At 38.8% G+C, this 21,139-nt stretch overlaps 1 protein-coding gene across 1 annotated transcript in view; it reads right to left on the bottom strand.

Moving 5' to 3' along the window:
• Nucleotides 1-697: 697 nt before the first annotated feature.
• Nucleotides 698-21,139, bottom strand: part of LOC121961921 (adhesion G protein-coupled receptor L3-like) — a 249,776-nt gene continuing 229,334 nt past the window's right edge. The window contains exons 20-25 of the mRNA XM_042512028.1: nt 16,245-16,413; nt 15,845-15,970; nt 12,741-12,837; nt 7,578-7,703; nt 5,383-5,400; nt 698-3,341 (exon numbers count right to left, since the gene is read on the bottom strand). Of these exons, the coding sequence (XP_042367962.1) occupies nt 2,392-3,341; nt 5,383-5,400; nt 7,578-7,703; nt 12,741-12,837; nt 15,845-15,970; nt 16,245-16,413 (1,486 nt within the window). The 3' untranslated portion in view covers nt 698-2,391. The remainder of the gene's footprint in view (nt 3,342-5,382; nt 5,401-7,577; nt 7,704-12,740; nt 12,838-15,844; nt 15,971-16,244; nt 16,414-21,139) is intronic.

The following is a 21,139-nucleotide window of genomic DNA, read 5'->3' as shown; positions in this document are numbered from 1 at the left end:
TTTGACTTCAGTTTGGTATATTTCCCGCTGTGTTTGTAGCAACAAATGTGGGTATTATTTAAGACATAGTTTGGGATATAACCATCCTCGTTTCTAGCGACCAACCAAGACTTTGGGACATTCTCCGCCATTTTGGCAGCTACAAAAGTAGGTATTTTTTAACAAGAATTTGGGACATTTTCAGTCATGTTTGTAGCAACCAAACTGGGAATTTTGAGCAAAAACATTGATTTTTAACCCTGTTTTTTGTGCCTAAACTTGACCACAGTTGTTAACCACAGCTCTGCCGCAACACAAAACTGAAAAATTCAAATGTAAACAAGGCTCAACATACATGCAATCTGCTACATAATAAATGCACAAATGTAACATATTGTTATTGATGCCGATAACATTGTGAGCATGACCATTCTGTGTTTCAGTTTCTATGGCATGAAACAGTTAAATACTGTGAGAGACAAGTTACTTTATGGGTTAGAACATACTTACGCCTCTTCATATCCTCTGCCACGATGGTGCGGGTGACTTTCACGGCTCCTGCTCATATCGAACAAATTTAAAACATACAGTATCTGAAAAGAATTAATTGGTTACACCAGCAATGATATTGAAATATTTATTACAGCTTATGAAATCACTGCTTCTATTGTAAAGCAGACCAGAGCATACAGAGCACATCCACTGTTGCCAGGCCAAAAATTCATTTGGCACTAAAATGGACAGAGGGCTAATGAGGGATATTAACTGATAATTTAAAAAAAAAATGAACTGATTGTTCTATCATTTGGAGGTCCTTCACTGTTATCCATATAAAAAGAGTTCCAAGACCCAGACAAAACACCAGAGCTTCTGTCATAGCTAGGTGATAAATCTTAATCAGTAATTTATTTGTTGGCAAACAAGTTTCACTGTTACAACAAATATTAGTTATGAGGTCATTCAACTTGGAAACCATTACAAAAAGGAATAAATAAGAAGCCATAATCATAGCCAATAATAAAAACTTATCTGTGCCACTAAACGTACTTCCACCCTCCACTTTTATTACTGTTTATTTAAACAAATAAATAAATATATTTTCTCCTCGAGGAAGAAAAACAAAAACACTTCCAGTTTTTCTCACTCCATAAGCTCTTTCTTTAATAAGTAAAACAACCATCTTCCTTTTTTTACACAAGTGCCTAGTGCTCATCATTGTTCAATTTGTTCTCTTTCTGAGAAGCACAAGCGTTTTCTGAATGCCAATAGAGATGCAGAATGCACTTTGAACCTTTCTGAGGGACACCTCATGATTAACTTGGACTTTTTTTGTCTCCTCGATGGTCTGCGAATCAGAGCTCTGCTATCTACACAGTAAAAAAAAAAAAAAAAAAAGGAAAGAGAAATCAAACTGAAACAGAAAATAGACCGTGAAACAAAGATGAATATGAAGCACAAAAATGCTTGCACGGTAAGTGTTTTGTCGTGATATTTTTTGTGTTATTTTGCATCTATTTAGATGGTCATTTGTTGGAAAGTGATAAAAGAGGAAAACAAAAAAAGACTGGTACCAGAAACCCAGAAAGGCCAGCACAACAGAACAAAATTGCTCCTAACCACTACATTTACAGAGACAAAGGGTTTGCTTGGAACAAAAAAAGCATACTATTGTGTGCAATGCTAGTTATCTGTACAATTACATAGAAATATCTCATAATTCTCTTATTAGTTTTTTTTCTCCCTCTTTTAACAACTGTTATTACAGTAAAATGAAAGAAAAAAAGAACAGCTATGCTTGAAAGCATACAATCAATAATTCCTTCTCGGTAATTGTTCAAAATGTGTTTGTGTTTGTTGTTTTTTTTTGTCTTTTTTTTTCATTGAAGGGACACTTCAGCAAACAAAATGTGCTGCAACTCACCAAAGAGGAAGAAAATCTTTCAAAAAGTCAATATAGATACAGAAGTATAATAAAATAGTCCTTTTTTTAAATTTCCCATTTATTCTGGTGAAGTCTATAGTTTAGACTTGTATAGTTTGGGGCTACACAGTTCAGTTTGACTGTCAGACTATATCTCTGAGACCTAAAAATCCTGTGTGAGTAATTGTCTCTTTTCACACTGAGACAAAACACGCCAAACCACACAGGGTCGGAGGGGCGGGGGGAACACAACATCAACAGATTCCTGCAATGTTTAACAAATATAGTCACATATTAGCCCCCATATCTAGCAATCATTATCCTGTTTGTGGTCAGTAACAGCGAGAGTACAGTCATTTGCTCTGCCTCAGTCTTCGGGATACAGAATAAAAAGAAAGGCTACCACTGCCAACGACTGATGGAACGAGGGGACACGGGTAAGAGGACTACGGTAATCGGAGTGACACTGGAGAAGAGGGAGGGTGTTGGGCCTATAGGCTGGTGACCAGGTGTGAGGGCTCCGGCTGGGCCTCTTCTGGAGATAGATCCTCTTTGTTTGGCGGCACGATGAAGCCGTCGCTGCTGCCCCGTCCTAGATGGTAGTAGGAGTGCAGCTGATGGAGGTGGTTACGTGAGCCCAGGTTGGGCATGCTCTTGTAGTAAACGTCGTCCGAGCTGGCCTCTGGGCTCTTGGCGTCCCCACTGTCCTTGGAGCCATCGGCAGACTCTCCAGACACGTCGGGCAGGCCGGGCAGCATGGGCATGCTGGTATAGAGGGAGTCTCTCTGGTGGTTGTGGCTGGGTGACGAGCCTTCATCATCGGTGTGCTCGTTAGTGAGTAAAGGAAAGAAACTTTCGCTGTTCTCCTGGGGGATCCTCCTCCGAGATGAGGAGGAAGTGGTGGCGGATGAGAAAGGGTGGTGGGGCAGCGGAAGGGGTGGCGGCGCTGACTGGTGGAGGTGATTGTTAAGGTTGTCCACCGCCTGCAGTGTCGGGGGCGGTCTTTGAGGCAACAGCGGGGCATGAGACTCCTCGCGGATTAACTCTAGGCCCAGGCCTTCGTCATGGTGAGGACCAAAGGTGGAGTGGTCGTCCAGGCCCAGCGCCACATTCATGCCCATCCCCACTCCCAAGCCCATCCCGTAGCCACTATCCTTGCCGCCGTTGCTGACGTTATTGACCAGCTTATTCATAAGGTTCCGGTTCTGCTCGGTCGAGCGCTCGTGGGAATTGTTGAGGTAGGAGGGGATGTAATTGGAGGTGAGCTCTTTCAGGATCTTCTTTTCCAGGGTGGTCTCCTTGTGGTTATAACCCCGATCAATGATCTGGACGCAGTCACTCATGTACTCGGCGCTCGCAATGCTGTAGCTGTTGCCATGGTTACCATTCAGTGGTAGAGTATCCATGACACTTGTATCCCGGGCATTGTTCAGGATTCCCTCTGGAATGACAAACATGGGTTGGGTTGGGGGGTAGAGCGGGCGAATGAGAAGGGTGAAATCTGATGGGATGTAATTGCCACAGCTAAATGTCAGAACAGTTTTACAAACACAAATTACATCCATCAAATACTGTAGCCCCTTTATTCTGAAAATATGTCCTGAACCTCCATCACCCTCAGCACCTTATCATCCACAATTCTGTAAAGTGCACTTTGTAGAAATGAAGACCCTACAGTATTTGGATTAGGCAAAACATTATAGGGACAGTTCAGGTTTTTTTTAAGTGGGGTGCTAGGGGGTACTTATCCATTGTCAGAATATTTTATACAGTAGATTTCAGTCAGCACGCCCTGAGTTTGGGGAAGCAGGCTGGATTTTGAAACAGAAGCTAAGCAATGTTCTGCTATGAAGAAGTCAATAACAATTTGTATTTTAGCCACCTAAAAAGAAGTCAGGGTTCCCACACATTTTCATGGATAGAACTTCAAAACTTGTCCATGACTTTACAAGGACCTCAATAATAATAATAATAAAGGTTTTTGTCCCATTTGGCCTGCATATTTCAAACTTATCAGACTCAAACTCTACTTAAAATCATTACATCTGACTGCCATACATGAAGGGAAAGCCAGAACACCAGAAGAAAAGTAAGAAATGTGCATGATATATTGGCTTCAGTGTTCCGCTGAAAATCGCCGTCTGACATTAAGGGAAAGCAGTGAAAATATTCTAAATATGGCATACACTTAAAGTGATATGTATTTTTTTGGGTGGGACTTTTTTTTGAGTGGCTAAAATTTATTGTCTTGTTGACCCCATCCACAGCAGTACATTGCTCAACTTCTGTGTCGGACTCCAGCCTGCTTCTCCAAACTGGGGGTGTACCGACTGATCTACTTCATGTGATACACTATGGATATGTATACCATAAAGCCCCACTTGAAAAAATCTGAACTTTCCCTTTAAGCACAATATCTACAAAGGCGCCTATAAACTGAAAATATGAACATCATACACACTTACCTTGTCACAAATATATCATTTTCTAACACCCAATTTCACTTTGCATTATAGATTGTTCTATGGCAGTGATGAAAACATTGATATATGTACGACACGTGACAACACAAAGCACAGCACAAAACACTAATGCACCACATTCAAGCAGACAAAAATCATAGTCATGCATTTAACACTTAAAGTGAACCAGAGCAACAGCTGTAAATTTGGACCCCAGCCATATTGTCCCATATGAGCATTGCAATATAACACTGTAATACTGGGGGGGAAAGTAATTTATTCATGTCTGCTTTGTCCGTGTGAACATAACTAGCATTTTCTCCAGACATGAATTAGTTAAAGCACTTCAACCCACACTGGAAGGAAGGAGACTTTCTGTTCTCTCTGTTGCATGAACATGTAGATTTCATTTTTCATCAGTTTGACCAAGTCTGTGCCATCAGCATCAAAGCAACATTTTTTGACGATAATTCAAACTGCATCAGACAAGGCCATCCAGCTTGTTAAGAGTGTCAAGCCCGCAAGTTTGACCTCTTGAAAATTTGACAAGACTCATTTCGGAGACCTTCAAAAAGTGTATTGGCTTGATCAAAGTGAATAGTAGAAATAAAGTGCATGAACAAAGGCACGGATGTTCGATATCCACTGAAGAGAATGCAGATCAATTTATATCGACGTGCCTTATGAAATGTTTAGGTGAGTCTGAATGTTGACTATAATTGGATTATTCAGAGTAAAACGTGCCAATGGATATTTGCCTGGAAGACGCAGCAAATGCCTGAAGTCTTTTTTACATCAAGCAGTGCCAACTACAGTAAGCAGCGCAATTCAAGATGTGATTGAAACTGATTTGAACAGGTCTATTTGAAATGGTGAGAGCCTTTGTCATAAAAAGAACGTTATTACTTCCAAAGGGAATGACATTCTGTTTTCATTACCCCTTTGTCAGCATCGAGTGAAAAGAAAGTAAAGCCAAAGTCAATTACATTTGATAAGCAATGTTTAGTTTGACTCCCATACTTGTCTCTCTGTAGGGCTCTTTTAGGGACAGCATGAGGGGAAGGAAAGAAGAAAAAGAAAACACAATAAGCATAAGAGTGACAGAAGAGAAATGTGCACATACAATATGCTGATGACGCATCAAGAAAAATGTTTCTGGAATGCAACTGTTTTATGTCACCATGCAAAGAACCACAACATATCTATTAACAAATATAGAAGACGTTTTGCTGTAACTTGTTTTGTTTTTTTTGGCAGGATCCTTGGGGTAAAACATGGCAGCAGTACTTGAGCATCGAATGCAGCAGTAAATCTTTTGATGCATTAGCATTTTCATCCTTCCAGATATTTCTTGTACATCTATGGCAATGTAAGTGAATTATAGCCCTCTGTCACAAGCTCATATGCAGTACTTGTATTACACACATAAATTATGCCCTGATCAAAGCTCTCTGAGCTTTTTTATTTCGTTTTTTCACACGAGTTTCTCAGTTTTACAGACCCACGAAGTTGCAGTGATCTCATATTGACTGCTGAAGAGTTGGAATAAAATAATAATAGGTCTGCATGTAGAAAAATCACATTTCAATAGCCCAGACTAAAGTGGATTTCTTGTTGGCTGATCATAGATAGTCTCTAACTCTCAGATCTAAAATTTATATTGGTATTATAGTCAAAAACCAAAAAAGTGAAAAACCAATCCCTTTCTAAAAAAAGCTAAATAAAGCGTAGATAAATCTATGTTGATTTAATTTCCTTTTTTAAAAATATATGGCAATAAATTCAATTAACCCGTTCAGATCCACCCTCCATTCCAATGGAAATAACTTTTCTCGGATGTCTAGACTTACGGTAACAGTCATCTTACTCCTCCCAAATGCACAGACTAATTTGTGGGATTCTGTAAGGCATTCAAAGTGTTCCCCATCATCTAATGTTGACTGCAGTGGAGCCACGCCTCTGTTTTTAAAAAGTTTGGATGACCGTGAGGGAAGAAGGAAGAGCATGGCGTGTTTCAGTCTATAAATGATATTGTTAAAATACATAATTTGTGTCTAAACAGTTTTAAAGTGAATATTAGATGTTATTTTACTTTTACATGTAAAAAAAAAAAAAACGTGAAAGATTTAAAGATTTAGTCAGGTTTCTTTCAAATCTGAGTGTCACCAGAAAATGAAGAAAATACAGTTTAAATGGGAAAATAATGTTTTGATTTCATTTTCTAACAAAACAAAACAACTTATGCTGATTATGTTCATAGGATATATATATATGTGTGTGTGTGTTAATGTGTGTGTGTGTGTGTTTGTGTGTGTGCTTTGAATAAACTCATGTTTTAATGGTCTGTTCAGAACATTTATTATCATTTATACTATTAGATGGTTCCTGTGTTAACTTTCTTTGTCTATCAGAAAGGACAGAAAAAAAACATAAAGCATCTTAATCAAAAAAACAATTTGTGAGTGCATTTAGAATAGAGCACTGTTTTGAACATAATTGGTTTCTGAACAGGTTAAATGTTTCACATAATGGGGCAATTTTGCATTTTAAGGAGGCAGAAAATGAAACTATTTATGCCTTATTAAGGGGAATTATTTCAACATAATATTATAAATGTTTTGTATTTTGAATTTAAATAGATCACAAACAACAATGTTGGACAATCCAACAGCAGCATAAAAAGAAAGAAATGCTAAAACTAAAAACAGAGACAGAGGACATGGCACACAAGCTTCACCAACAACATTACAGCACATTTAAAATAAATGACTGGGGATGTATCCGGCTCCCTACAGCCACTCATTCTTGATCATTTTCACAATGTCTTTATTAGCCAAACAGCCGTGTGTGTAACCGAATCGCATGGCCTTACAGAAGCCAAGATACACCCCCAAAGAAAAACCCCACAGCAGGACAAACCTGTGGGGTTTTTGCAATACAGCTTTAGTTTGTTCAATGCTAACACACAACATCTAGAGCAGTGTTTTTTTTGTTGTTGTTTTTTTTAATCAAAGCCCTGTAAAAACCCTCAAGGGTGAACACTGGCATTTCAGCTTAGTGCAAGTCCATTACTTTTAACTCTCCAATCATAGAGTTGCTTTCTGTTCCTGGGCAGGAACAAAGATGTGCAACCTCACAGTTTCTTCAGGACCACACAGGAGAAAAAAAACACTGCCCTAGCCACAATGTTAAAGAATGAAAAGAAGCTAGCACACCTTGTGTGTTGTACATGCCCAGAGGGTTGTTATAGACTGCCGATTCCCCAAGCAATGTATTATAGGGATTGTTAGTGCCATGAGGACGTAGGAGTGCATTAGGTATAAGATGGTTAGCCATAGCCCCTGGTGCAGCCAGAAAGAGACAGAGTGAGACAGAAAAAAAAGAGAACAAGAGCGTAGAGACAGAAAAAGGTAGGTGGGTAGATAAATTGAGATATAGACAGAGAGAAAGAGAGAGAACATACATATCAGTTGGGCAGATGCAGCTGAGCAATGACAGCCATTAACATCCAAATGATCACATGATCATTAATGTGAGGGGTTTCGCTACATGAAAGTGGCAGAGCTGAGCTGAACTGACATGACTAATGGGACCGATGGAGAGTGTGTTAATTGTATTGTTAATGCTGGCCATTAGTGTTAAGCCTGTTTTTGTGCTCCACATTCAGGCAGCATACTGGTGTTAACAGACATAAATTACAAAGAAGCACCGACATGGTCAACACAACACACGTGCTGCTACATTTCTGTACTCAAACAGCACAGAATACATTAAGAACTCAGGATACTTTTTCAACTTTGAGACTGAAGTCATCTCTATTAATATGTATACAAAATCTCTAGGCAGTGGGTAATGGAGGCGTTCTGGTTTGTAGTCTGTCTGTAGTCACAGTAGACTGATTCAGCATGATTGATTGAGAGAGGTGGAACGCACTGGTCAAATGCAATTTTGAAACCCAACGGCTATCGTAGCTATCAGCTTTTTAAAAATGTATCTTCATTAATATGCAAATATGCGTTTATAGACATTAGTTGAAATGACTTATACATAGTCCCACACTCCCAAAATCTTGGCAGGTGCCCCCAGAGGCTTATTTTCATCATACCAATAGCCGATGGATTCCTAAATTGAGGCTAAAGTAAAAAAAAGAGAAAACAAAATCCTCCAAATTCTTTGAATTGACTGTTTGCTAATCACCTTCTCTGACCAGCAATTGCATAATGGTAAGTATGGCAGGCCTGTTAAGCTTTAAATTTCCCAACTTAACATTTATCCCGATGCAATAAATTTATCTAATAGTATCTTTTTTCAACGCTCAAATGACCAAGAACATAAAGACAGAATTAAACTGTGTTAATCTGCTCTGATCTACTACTATGACCTGAACTACCCCTTACAGTTATTGTTTTTTTAATTTTTTATTTTCATCCTTTTTAATTAACTGGTTAAGCTTAGTTTAACTTAATTAACTAACCAGCTACAGCTAATAAAATCAGGCACCCAGGAAATGTAGCAGGCTCTGAGGCCTATTTTTATAATGGCCAAACAGCATGTAATGCCATTTCTTGACTTTTCTAACTCGTACTGGAATCAAAGATCCATAGAAACAATTTTAAAACAAATTTCAAGAACTATTATCATAGTGAGCTGCATATGTACAGTGCTTGAACAGAAAGCTTGACTGATGTAGGAACAGAAAGAGAGAGGGGGTGAGGCCTGCTCAACAGTCAAACGCTGCTCTATTATTATTGCTTGTGGTTTTGCCAATCTTATGAACTTAAGTGGTCTAATATTTCCTTTCCCTCCAAAGAGCAAAGCTCACATTTTCTCTGATTTTCTCAAGTGCTGAAATAACTTCTGCACATAGTGACATGTCCTCTCTTTGGTCAAGACAGTCATTACTTTGCTCCAACCCTGCATCCAACAGAACACAGGCTCATTTTCTATTTATACGATGCTTCGCCTCAGATACTTTGCTGCCAGGATCTTGCCTGAAGAATGACTCATCAGTTTCCAAACTACATCGCACCACACCAAAGCAACCTTCACAGCCTGAGCCCTGTGATTAGCTGCAGATTTGAGGGCTGCAATCTTGAACATGAATGGTGTAGATTCCCTGATGTTTGTTTTTCTTTGCTGCTGATAAAAATAATTTATTTTCAAGTGTTTGAATACATTATGCAGAATATCAAGAATGCTGAAAAATATTTGGGACTCGCATTCATTTCCTGTTTACAAGATTTTATCCCCCCCCACCCTGTCAACATGATATGATGCTATTATTTGTAAAGCAGCAAATTCAAGACTTGTGAAGGCGATTACATGCGTGTGCTTCCAGTATGCACTGTCAGAGGGGGTAAACAACTTTTATCTGAGGTACGAGTACACAGCAATTAGATCCTCTGGCTGACTGTGCTGTTCTTTTCTAATGCTCTGAATCTGTCAAACTAATGGAGAATGATTTTCATATTACCTCCTGACTGTTCCCATCTTTTCAAAAAGTTAATCTCATACTTTTGAGGGTGTTTTAATTCCAGAAATATTTTCTCATCTTTTAGCATTAATCAAATTTAGAGTTTAGTATTAATTAGACATCATAGAAATTTTCAAATAAATCAGAATATTATTCAGATTTTCAAAAAAAAAAACCCTAATTTGTTGTTGCTGTTTCTGCTTGCCCTAATTACAGTGCATCCCACAAACACAAGCCCCCTTTAGAATTCTCCGATGACAGATCCCCCACTTATTGTGTCTGTGTTTGGTAAATTGGACAATCTCCAAAACAGCACTGATTGTGTGGTGCAATAATCCCAAATGCTGGAAGAAATTGAACATGCAACTGTATCGAGATGATTGCATGACTCCGCTCTTGAGAGGAGCGCAGCAAGAGTGTCAGCTGCAAGCTCGCTTTCAGGTGTGACGGGGGGAGAAGCCGGGGCGTTGAGAATCAAAAGGACGAATCAGCTAGAAATATTCGCTCCTCAACACATAATTCCTTAATAACAACATGGGAGCAGCCGTGGATAAGTGCGACTCTCCTCGCATCTGTTCCTTATGATACTTGTTAATTTGGAACACACTTTCCAGCACACTCTTGAGCTCTTCTGAGTCTCTATCAGATCCAGCCTGGTAAAAAGCCAGGGGTATGAAACTGTGTTAACAATTTCTAGCTCCGCCTTTTGCTTTTATGGAACATCCTTGTAGGCTTAATTCAACTCCCGACCTACAGCCTCTACCTCCCGCCCCAATACAGCCTCTCCACAATGGATAAAAGCTGTGTCTGTTGATGGTGCTAAGCTGAGTGCCTAATTATTGAGATCTTGACACTTCCTCCCTGTGTCGAACATTAATCCATCATTGTAACTATGCATTAGTGTCTACGCAAGCAGGCGCCCAGAGCGAATTTAGAGAGCAAGCAGTGTGGAACTGGAGCCCTCCATCAAGAGATGCGATGAGCGGGGAGAGTGTTAGGGATGGATGCCAGCCAGGGCGGTATTTGCCACTTGATGTCAGATGTAGTCTGGTATCTATTTTCTGTATAACCTGAGAGACTCCGAAGTTAACTCTATTCACTGCGCCGCTGTCAAATGCATTATGGTAAAATACTTTTTATTAACGTGTTCCTGTGAGGGAATTCCACTGAATTGATTTTTTTAGGTTGTTATTCAGCACTTTTCTTGAGAGTGAGCCTGGTTTCACTTGCAGGGCTTTTGCAGTTGGATGGCACAAAGTTGCATCGCTTGACAGGGTGAAAGAAATAAAGACGTAATTTTATCAGCCTTATCAGATGCCCCCAAATTAGAATTTCCATAAACAGTATGATTAGATTATTCTTACTTGCATTTTTTATACTGTTTAGATTTAACTATTTATAATAACATTTTTTATATTTGTAAAATGTCCTTTTATACTGTATTTCCTTGCTGGCCTGTTTTATGTTCATTTTGTCAGTTTTCATGTGAAGCACTCTGTGCTTACAATGTCCTAATTGTAAAACACTTTGTGCTGCATTTCTTGTATGAAAGGTGCTATATAACTTAACTTAACAATACAAATACTAATACTTATACTATTACTATTACTATTACTAATACTTATACTAATTATTATTAATAATGGTACTTGACCTTTGACCACCAAATTCTAATCACTTTATTGCTGAGTGAATGTTTGTGCCAGATTTTAACGAAATTCCCTCAAGGTGTTTTTGAAATATCACATTCACAAGAATGATACAGACAAAGTCACAGTGACCTTGACTTTTGCTTCATGACCACAAAAATCTCATCAGTTTATCAGTGAGTCAGAGTAGATGTTTGTGCCAAATTTAAAATTTTCTCAAGGCATTCTTGGGATATCGTGTTTACCTGAATAGGACTGACTGACGCATGGAGGAATGGACGAACCGACAGACAACATGAAAACATAATGCCTCGGCAGCATAAAATTGACCAGAGGTCTTCAGGTAATACTAGTCTGGTGCAAATAGTGCTAAAGATGTTAAACAGTCTAAGGAGGTAATATGTGGAACAAAATGTGTAATACACTTAAACGATATTAAAAAAAAAATCATTTTAATTGTATGAATACTAAGGAAACAGTAGAAAACAACAACACAACTAAAAATGAGTAGGTGAAATAAGCTAAGGCTTCAACCTACACCCTGTCAGCCTTGCTTCAGTCTGTCACTGCTTTGAAAGTAATGACTTACTGTTATTATTTATTACTTTTTTGTGTGTGTATTTGTGTTGTACAGGTTAGACAAGGATTGGACGAAACTAAATCCAATGAAACCCCTTTTTGGGACTCCTTTCAATGACTAGAAATGATTGAAATGATTTGTTGATGCTTCAAAATAAAAGATGTGATAAACAATTTTCTGGAGCAGTATGACACCAAAGACGGATTTCATCCTTCCAATCTCTGCCTTGTATTCATAATCATGTTCTCTTTCATCCAGGCAAAACTGTTGACAAACACAGCCAGCCGTTTTAATAGTCACACTGCTATTAACTGCAGTTCTGATGCATTTAATTTCGCATTCAATATTTGGTGATAATTAACAGCTGAGTAAAAAATATGCTTTTCACTTGGTATTTTAATTCATGTGAAGTATCTGCAACAAACAATTGTGATGTGACTAATTTACCTTGACTTGAGGTTTGTAGTTGAAAGCGTTGCTTGTTAAAAATTTTAAAAAAGGATTTTGAGATTTAAAGTCTTTATGTCCCATTAAGTGGAAAGCAACTGTAACTACTATTCAAGAAAATAGTTAAGCTTTTCTGAAAAGCTGTATCTTTCATTTGCCATAAAGTCAACAGTGAGGGCCGGTGAATTGAAGAGTCATTTAAGTAAGTATTTACTGTGGGACCAAGTACCTCTGTTGAGTGATGCAGAGCTGTTGATGTCACCGGTCATAAAAGAGGACTCTGACTGCTTTCTGACTGTGTCATTCCACATTCGACGGATGCGACTCTGCAGAGACAAACAACATGTCAAAAACACATCAGAAAATTCACCCTGAGCAGTCAGTAATACAACTGAAAAGCAAAGAACTGCACAAGGATAACTTAATTTAAATGGAAATCAACCAGACATAAACATCATCACTGCACATTTCTTCAAGTTCTACTACAAGCATACCTACTTTTAAACACAACAAAGGTTGAGATATGCGGCCAAAGAACAGAGTGTCAGCTCTTAAATCTAGTTTAAACCATGAAACATGTCAGGGGATGAGTAACCTCCAATTAAAGATCAGCACTAGTACCCGCATAGGTGAAGTCAATAATAAAGTCATCAGTCAAGCTCTCGGAGTCAGTGTCTTGGATTGCAAAGGCTCAATCCAAGACGGTTCATCCTGGTTAATTGTGATAGAGCCCCATGGGCTGTTGCACAAGCTAAGGGTCTGGGTATCCAACCACAGAGCTGACTACTGTCTGTCCTTTGCCAGAGGGGCTTGGCTTAAGATTTCAGATTAATACATAACAGATTTGGTGGTGGTCAAATGAAAAAAAAAAAAAAAAAAAACTGTAAAATGTTTAATGATGAAATGCTTCACTTCCGTCCAGGTCTCATTTTTGTGGTTTAGGTGATCACTTCTGTCGTTAATAATAACATTACACTGAAGTATCATCTTCATACAGGCATAGCACCAAATTATTATGAACCATGTGCAAAATTTAACATAATGGCAGGGCCCAAGTCAAAAATAACAGCTTCAACATTAAGTCATGCAATGAAGCAATGCTTTTAAGTTTTTTCTGTGATTGCCTTCAGACAGGTTTCAACTTAATTAAGTCATTGCCACTGCCATCATCATTACCTAAATTTAGAGCACCTGTCACAGCACCTCGACTAATCTCTTTTCCTGAAATTCTCCATTATAGGAATACTTTACCCTCCCAAGTGACAATTTGTATATCAATTACTCGCCCTGTGTTAAGTAGAATTTGTGCAGAGAAGGGTTTTTGGTTTGTTTTTTTCTGCATGCCTTTGGTAAACAAAAAATAAAAAAAATAGAGACAACTCTTGATTAATTGAAGTTAAAGGGGTCAGCATTTAACAACAGCAAAACTATATCAAAGCATCTGTTTACAAATTCTAACACATTTTGTGCGGGATAATCTACATCTCATTTATTCAGTTGTATACTCAGTACTATCTAAGAAGACAGCCTTCTCTGAGAAGGTTCTTACCGGAAGGTAATATCTATGCTCTCTCTCTCAAAGCCAGACTTTGACAAAAACAGTAATTTTACCTCACTGAACATGGGAGCTATTGGTCTACCCCTGCTTCAATCAGTTAGTTTGTTATGTCATTACTTGACTTTAACATTTACAAGGTTAGTTTGGATTCCCCAGAGTCACACAATAACACAAATGGCTGACTAATCACGGCAGCAGTCGTAGAGCAGCTCCTGTGTTCAGCAAGGTAAAATTACTATTTCTATCAATGGAGTCTGTCTTTGAAGAGGGTATAGATAGGTTTCACTATCATTCAGTTTCCCATCTGACAGGGCTGTCTGTTTGGAAAATACTTAGTATGTGACTGGATAAATGAGACTTGGATCATACTCAACGAGTTGTGTGAGAGTTTGTAAACAGATGTTTTAAAATGCTTTTGTCTTGTTGACCTCACTTCATCAAACATTTTGTCTGTTTTTGGATTCTTAGTTTACCGAAAGGCAACCAAGAAAAGTTTTCTTCATGACTTCAACATAAAGGGGTAAGTCATTCATATTCGAATGGTCATTTGGAGGGGGGGGTGAAGTAGTCCTTTAAGGCTGACATTCAGAACGTGAGCATGTTTTCCTCCATAAAAGCTTAATCATCACATCATAAATGATGTGGGAAAATGCCCACGGAGAGGTGTTATGATCGATAGTGCACTCTCACATGGATATGTTGTTTTTAGGCACTTCTGTGTCAATCCCAGGTGACACACAGCTCATATATCCTGACAGGAACACACACTGACACAGACGGTTACATTAAGATATTGTACGTCATGTTGTCCCCCGTGCTAGAGTCACAGATGGGTTGAAAATGACACTGCTACTGCTCCTTGTTTTTTTTGGACTGATAAAAACTTGAACTATTCATTGCCAGTGGGTTCGAATGTACTTTGCTGATTACACATTCATTTAGAAGCCTCAGAGTAAGCAATAAACAAGCACGTCTTTCTGAGTGTTTCCATTCCTGTCTTGCTCGTATAAAGCGACTGAGCATGAGGTTAGAGCCATCTTGTCAAAGCACTGTGTATAATTAAACGCTTTGATCTGTGTACAGAATCCAGCTTGTATCGTGGGTTGCCACTGCATGCTTGACTCCAAGGACTATTTATATCTGAACACTGGAAGGAAATCACAATCTTTAGAATATGGATATGATGTTCAATTACAGTGTAACGTGGCAATTCATCCTATACTTCATGTCAATGTGGGAGGAATACATTAACAATTCATTTTACAAGGAGACAGAATTTGCAGATTTTAGCAGAGAAAGTCAAATCTGCATCCGCGAGGATGAACAAATTCCTCACAAGGCTCGAGCCAATACTTTAGTCAGCGTCACCGCTCTACTGACGTGCAGCCTGCTCCGGTGAATATGAACTGCAAACTGACTTTGTGTACTTGGAAAATATTGAGCTCAACAAACATGAAGTTTTGCTGCTATCACTTCCAAACAAGGACATATGCTGTACTTCCTCGCAATCGATCATGTACAGCTCCACAGTCACCTTTAAAATCTTTTCTCATTAGTTCTGTAAGGAGGTGCACATCTGTGTAATGTCACGGATTATTATTTAGGTATAAGTCGCCCTTGCTTCTAGTTGTGCAGACTGACAATGTAAAGATAAAATTTGGTGGCAATCCAAAACAAAATGAGAGATGATTTGTCCTGATAAAGAGGAAAGAGTCCAGTGTAATACATGAAGAATGCAAAGAAAAGAAAGAGGGGAACATGAAAAGTCCTGCCACCTGTGACCCTGTGGAGTAACGTCCTGGAGCACGAGAGGCGGTGCCTTTTCCAGAGCCAATGGAGCTGTCCACACTTTTGCCACTGCAGCAGTGAGTACGCAGGCATTTTCCATACTCCTTACGCACCTGTATGAAATCATAGCACAAGCAAGCACATACAAGCCAACGATTAGACCAAATCCAAGGCTAACAAATCCATGGATAGACTATGACACAATGGGTTCCTGGGGATGGTGGTCATGTGGTCTTGTGCATCCATGTACAAAACTTATACTTAGCCCATCTGGAGATGCTTTTCTGGCATACTTGCTGGAGCATGAAATGAAATCATTGATATGTGCAGGTAAGTAATTTCACATCATACAATTTCACATGGCACATCTTAAGAATGAAGCCATACCTTCTTCTGCAGCACACAGTGGAAGATGAAGATGAACATTCCCTGCAGGGAGTTGAAGATGGTAAACAGGTAGGCCATGACCACCGTACTCTCGTTGACGTACATCAGCCCAAAGGCCCAGGTCAGGCCCAGCAGACATAGCAAGGCAATGGCCCCAATCACCCAGGATCTGGAATATAACAAACAGCAATCTTACAAACCATTTAATAAGGTTAGTGAGTTCAAAGTACTTTAAAAGTGGTTACGAACCTACAAGGATTGTACCAGTATGACAAAACGATTTTAATAAAGTGCGTGCTACCACTGATTTGAAAAATATCCCCAAAATGATCAGATCAGTTCAAGGGTTCATGTTCTCCACTGTTTTCAAGGTTTTCTTGTGAGTGAGAAAATGCACAAAAATGAATGAAGAGGGGAAAAAATTGAAGAGGAATGATAATGGGTTTCATTATTATTCTCTGAACCTGTCCTCCTATTTGCTACCTTGTCCTCTCCTTATTTGCACTCTTTCAGATAATGCTGTTGACGATTTTAAAAACCATAAATGATCATAAGGATGCAGATTCATACATACGATAATGGAGGTCTGTATAAATGGGGAGGGAAACAAATATGGCATTTTCATTACAAGACTATTTTCATGAGTACATTACATGTTGGATTCTATTACCTGAGGCTTGGAAAAAGTGTCTCGTAAATTCTTACTCAAGCTTAAAGGTCGACCGCTGATAAATGCCCTTGAGTATACAGAGTTTATTAAGAGTGAGGGGCTCTATCTTCATGGGCAGAGAAGTGACACTTTCTCTTCACCTGCACCCTTTTGGTATTTCGGTGACTCCTGCAGACGAGGCGGAGTTAAGATTGATATCTTATTCTTGCTAGCATCTGTCATGTACAACAGCCTGCATGCATAAAGACTCTTTGCACTGATTGATTCAATTTACAGCCACCTGAAAAAGGTGGTTATGTTTTCCTCTGCAGCCTCTACTTTGAGCGGTACGCACTGTCAAAGCACAATTACGCACATCGTAATCTTGATTAAGTGCAAACAATACCCAAGCCTCTGAAATAATGGAAAACTCCATGCTGTTGTGTTAGTAATATCTCAATATTCTCATTTTCAGGTTTATGCAATCCGAATTTGCATAAATGTTGAGAGGCACTCTGAGGATGTCAGCTGCCATAGCGAACTCAGTGTGGTGGATCAGAATCCACTGGTCACAATTAGTAAGGGTTAAGTTTCAAATCTTATTAATTTATTTCATTTCATATATTAGTCTAAACCTGATGAAGACCTCAAAGGGAGAGTTTAACCCCAAACCAATAAAACATATTTTTCCTTTTACTTGTAGAGCTATTTATCAATCTAGATTGTTTAAGCGCGAGCTGCCAAGTGTTGGAGTTCAGCCGTAGAGATGTCTGCCTCTCCAATACAATGAAAGTAGATGGCACTTAACTTGTGGTGCTCAAAGTGCCAAAAAACACACAAAACACATCTGAAAAACAGCAATGTCTCCCTCCAGAAATCATGACCTGTTTACTCAAGATAATCCCCAGATCTTGTTGTGAGCAGTTTCAACAGTTTCATACTCACCGGGAATTTTCTTTCCGCTGAACTACACCTGCCAACCGCATCACTGCACAGAGGGAAGCGTGCATCTGCTCAAGGATGAGAGGCTTGTGACAGCGTGAGATGTAAACATTAATGGCGTCCTCCTTGGCTGAGCTGTAACATTAGCTCAGTGGTGCTAGGTGAGCTAGCAGGAGATGTAGGCTTTCTTCTGTGCAGTGATACGTTTGGCAGATGTAGTTCAGTAGGAAAAAAATTGTTCCCACATAAAACTGCTCACAACAAGGTCAGTGGAGTAACCAGGTCATGGAATAGACATTGCTGTTGAGTCATTCAAATGTAGTTTTTTGACAATTTGAGCACCTTAAGCTTAGTGCAATGTAGTGCAACTGTAGTCAGGAAAAAGAAACCTCTATGGCCGATATCCAGCAACTCACACCAAAACTATCTAGATTGATAAGTACATGAGTATTTTGTTTTATGTTAAACGTCCCTTTAAGGCGTGGACCTTTTGTGTTCTTTGTGGATGTTATTTATAACTGTAAAGGTGGTTATTCTAAGGTGTATAGTAAAACCTAGAAGTTGTACACTGTTAAAAATGGTGACAGCAGGCATTCATAAAAGTCCAGAAATCTAAACTTTGCTATGAATGGAACTGAATCTGCAATTAATTACATTAAAATTGACATTCTTATGAAAATTTCTACTGTTTATTCATGAGCCTTAGATAACTGTTTCAACCATTTTCTATTATGTTAATGTAGTTCAAGTATTTATCCATTACTTTTGGCTCTCTCTTTCAATAATTTATACCGACAGGATGGAGATTGGGGGAAAAGACTGAAAACTGCCAAACGTTAGCAGCACATTTACACTAAAGTAGTAATATTTCCATAGACTGAACTGTGAAGATACAGGTACCATTTAAAACTAATCTTGCTTGTCACATCTGTATGTATATCTAAGACAGGAGCGCTGTGTGCACACTAATGCTGCCTTCAACATGACTGAGTACTCCACAATAAATCATGTTAATGATTCAGAGAGGCACCTAGATGGATTTGGGTTGAAGAGTTGGTCATACGGAGGAGAAAATGAAAGATGGCATTATAGGAAAAGGAGTCCTTTCAATTTTGTCTTACTTGATCTCGGGTTCATAATCCTGATAGCTGAGCGATACGACAAGAATAACAAAAGAAAACAGGCAGAAATGAATCAAATCATATAACAAGACATGGAGAGGTGTAATCCAAAATGTGCGGACATTTATACAATGTATAAATTTAGACATTAAGAGGGAAACAATACACCAAGAGGGATGATGGATTATTTTGGTGGTGGAGATTAAAAGCTACATTCACAGCCTCCAAACAGAGGGATTTTTTCTGTGATTTACACGTGATAACCATAATTATCCTGGTTCACTAAAGTATCCAGCTCCCCTTATAAATGCTGGCAAACCTCCGCATTTAAGCTGTTATAAATGGGCCAGGTGTGCGGCAAAATAAATGATTTATGAATTCGCCAGGGCAACCATTAAACATAATTTTCCCAGGGCTGTCTTAATGACCTGGTGGGAGAGGTACTTCATCAAGGCGACTGCCCCCGGAGTGGACACAGAAACACAAGCAATTGGGCACAAAGAGAGCAAAAATATTGTCCTCTAACTAGCGTTCGTAGAATGGTTTATGATAGAGACACGAGAGGTCAGAAGAAATGTGTCGGAGAGGACAGGATATGAAGAGGCTACGACTCATATCGCACATGGCTTATCTTCTTTCTGGAGTTATCAGATAAAAATATGGGGATGGATTTGAGAGCTGCATGGAAGGAGCCTTGAGGCAAAACTTCAGAGACTGCATAACAGTCACTGAAAAGCATAACAGCTCACTTATGAATAAAGAGGGTGTATTTCAGTGGAGTTTTATCCTGTCAGGACTGTATTCCTGAAAGCTACAACAGTTGCAGAACCTCTCGGTTCATATATCTGCATTCATTAAATTCAAAATTGTATATGTTAAGTGCAGTGTTTGGCAAGGGAAATCAAGTTATTTAGGAATACTTTTAATCAAATTTGTACTTTAATCAAGTTTTTGATTGTTGAATATAGTATGAAAGCAATATAAGTACTTTGGCTCAAATGTGCTCAACAGAAAATCATATTCATCTGAATGGTGGTGCAATATATAGATATACTATCCATCTCTGAGGGCTACAGCAGAACACTTGTAGGCTTTCGAAGCACAAAAAAAGAAAGAGAGACGCTTAATTGTGCTAATTGTCAAGAAGAAATGCCAAAAATGAGCAATTTTGAGCGGAGAACTACTTCAGACTGGCATCAAATTACCACCAATTTCCTTCAAAATGACTTAATTTGCAGAGGTGCCATTCATTGCAATGGCACAGATCATTTATGTATGAGACTGCAATTGGTCAATTCAACCTGTTCCAAATCTGTATGAAGTCACTTTATAGGCTGTTTCTTGGGAGCAAAAGAGGAAGTGCTGTGATCAACGCGACAGGGTGTTAATTATTGAACCAAAGGTATGCTTAAAATGCTAATCGCCTCAAAGTGTTTAAGACATCAATGGCTCAAGTTCTTGATGTGAGACGTCTTATTTTTAATCTTTAAAATCATCCTCGTTAGCATATTTTATTTGAAGTTTCTTATCTGCTAAGCAAGTCAAAAGTCATTTTTTCTTTCTAAAAAATGTTCAGTCCATCACATTCTAAGTATGCCGCATTAAGAAGCAGGTTTGGTATTTAAAGTCACAAAGGTGCAAAAGGTCACGTTTGTAATCAATGAATCACAGGGCAGTGGCAGCCGCTGTCTCCATTATGGGATGAGGAGGGGGAAAAAAAACACATCAAACACAATATCAATTCTACTCTACATCCTCCACTGAGAACTGCTGCATCTTACCAGTGCCATTCTACAATAACACATCCATCATAATAACGGTAGCTAAAATGAAGAGGAAAAAGAAAAATGGAAGATGAAAAACAGAGAGATGTTAAAGATAAACACAGGCTAAGATAAAAAGGCAGGATGCGAGTGCTAATCAAAAGAAGAAAAAAAGCGGGGTGGGTACACAGCAGATGAAACATTCATATTAAAATAAGGCAGCATGATGAAATCTGAGCAGAAAACGTGACACCAAGCCATAAAGAGGAATCAAATGGCAGAGAGATAAGACAAAGGAAGACACACCTCATTAAACGGAGCTAAATTGACTTAATTAACCCGTGGTATCATCAGCATCAAACCAGTTCACCTTGATAACTCGAAGAAAAGCTCATATGGGAAAGTCAGGCAATAATGGCA

This window comes from Plectropomus leopardus, chromosome 23, assembly GCF_008729295.1.
Source record: "Plectropomus leopardus isolate mb chromosome 23, YSFRI_Pleo_2.0, whole genome shotgun sequence".
Taxonomy (NCBI): Eukaryota; Metazoa; Chordata; class Actinopteri; order Perciformes; family Serranidae; genus Plectropomus; species Plectropomus leopardus.
This window is presented reverse-complemented; position numbering and strand designations above follow the sequence as displayed.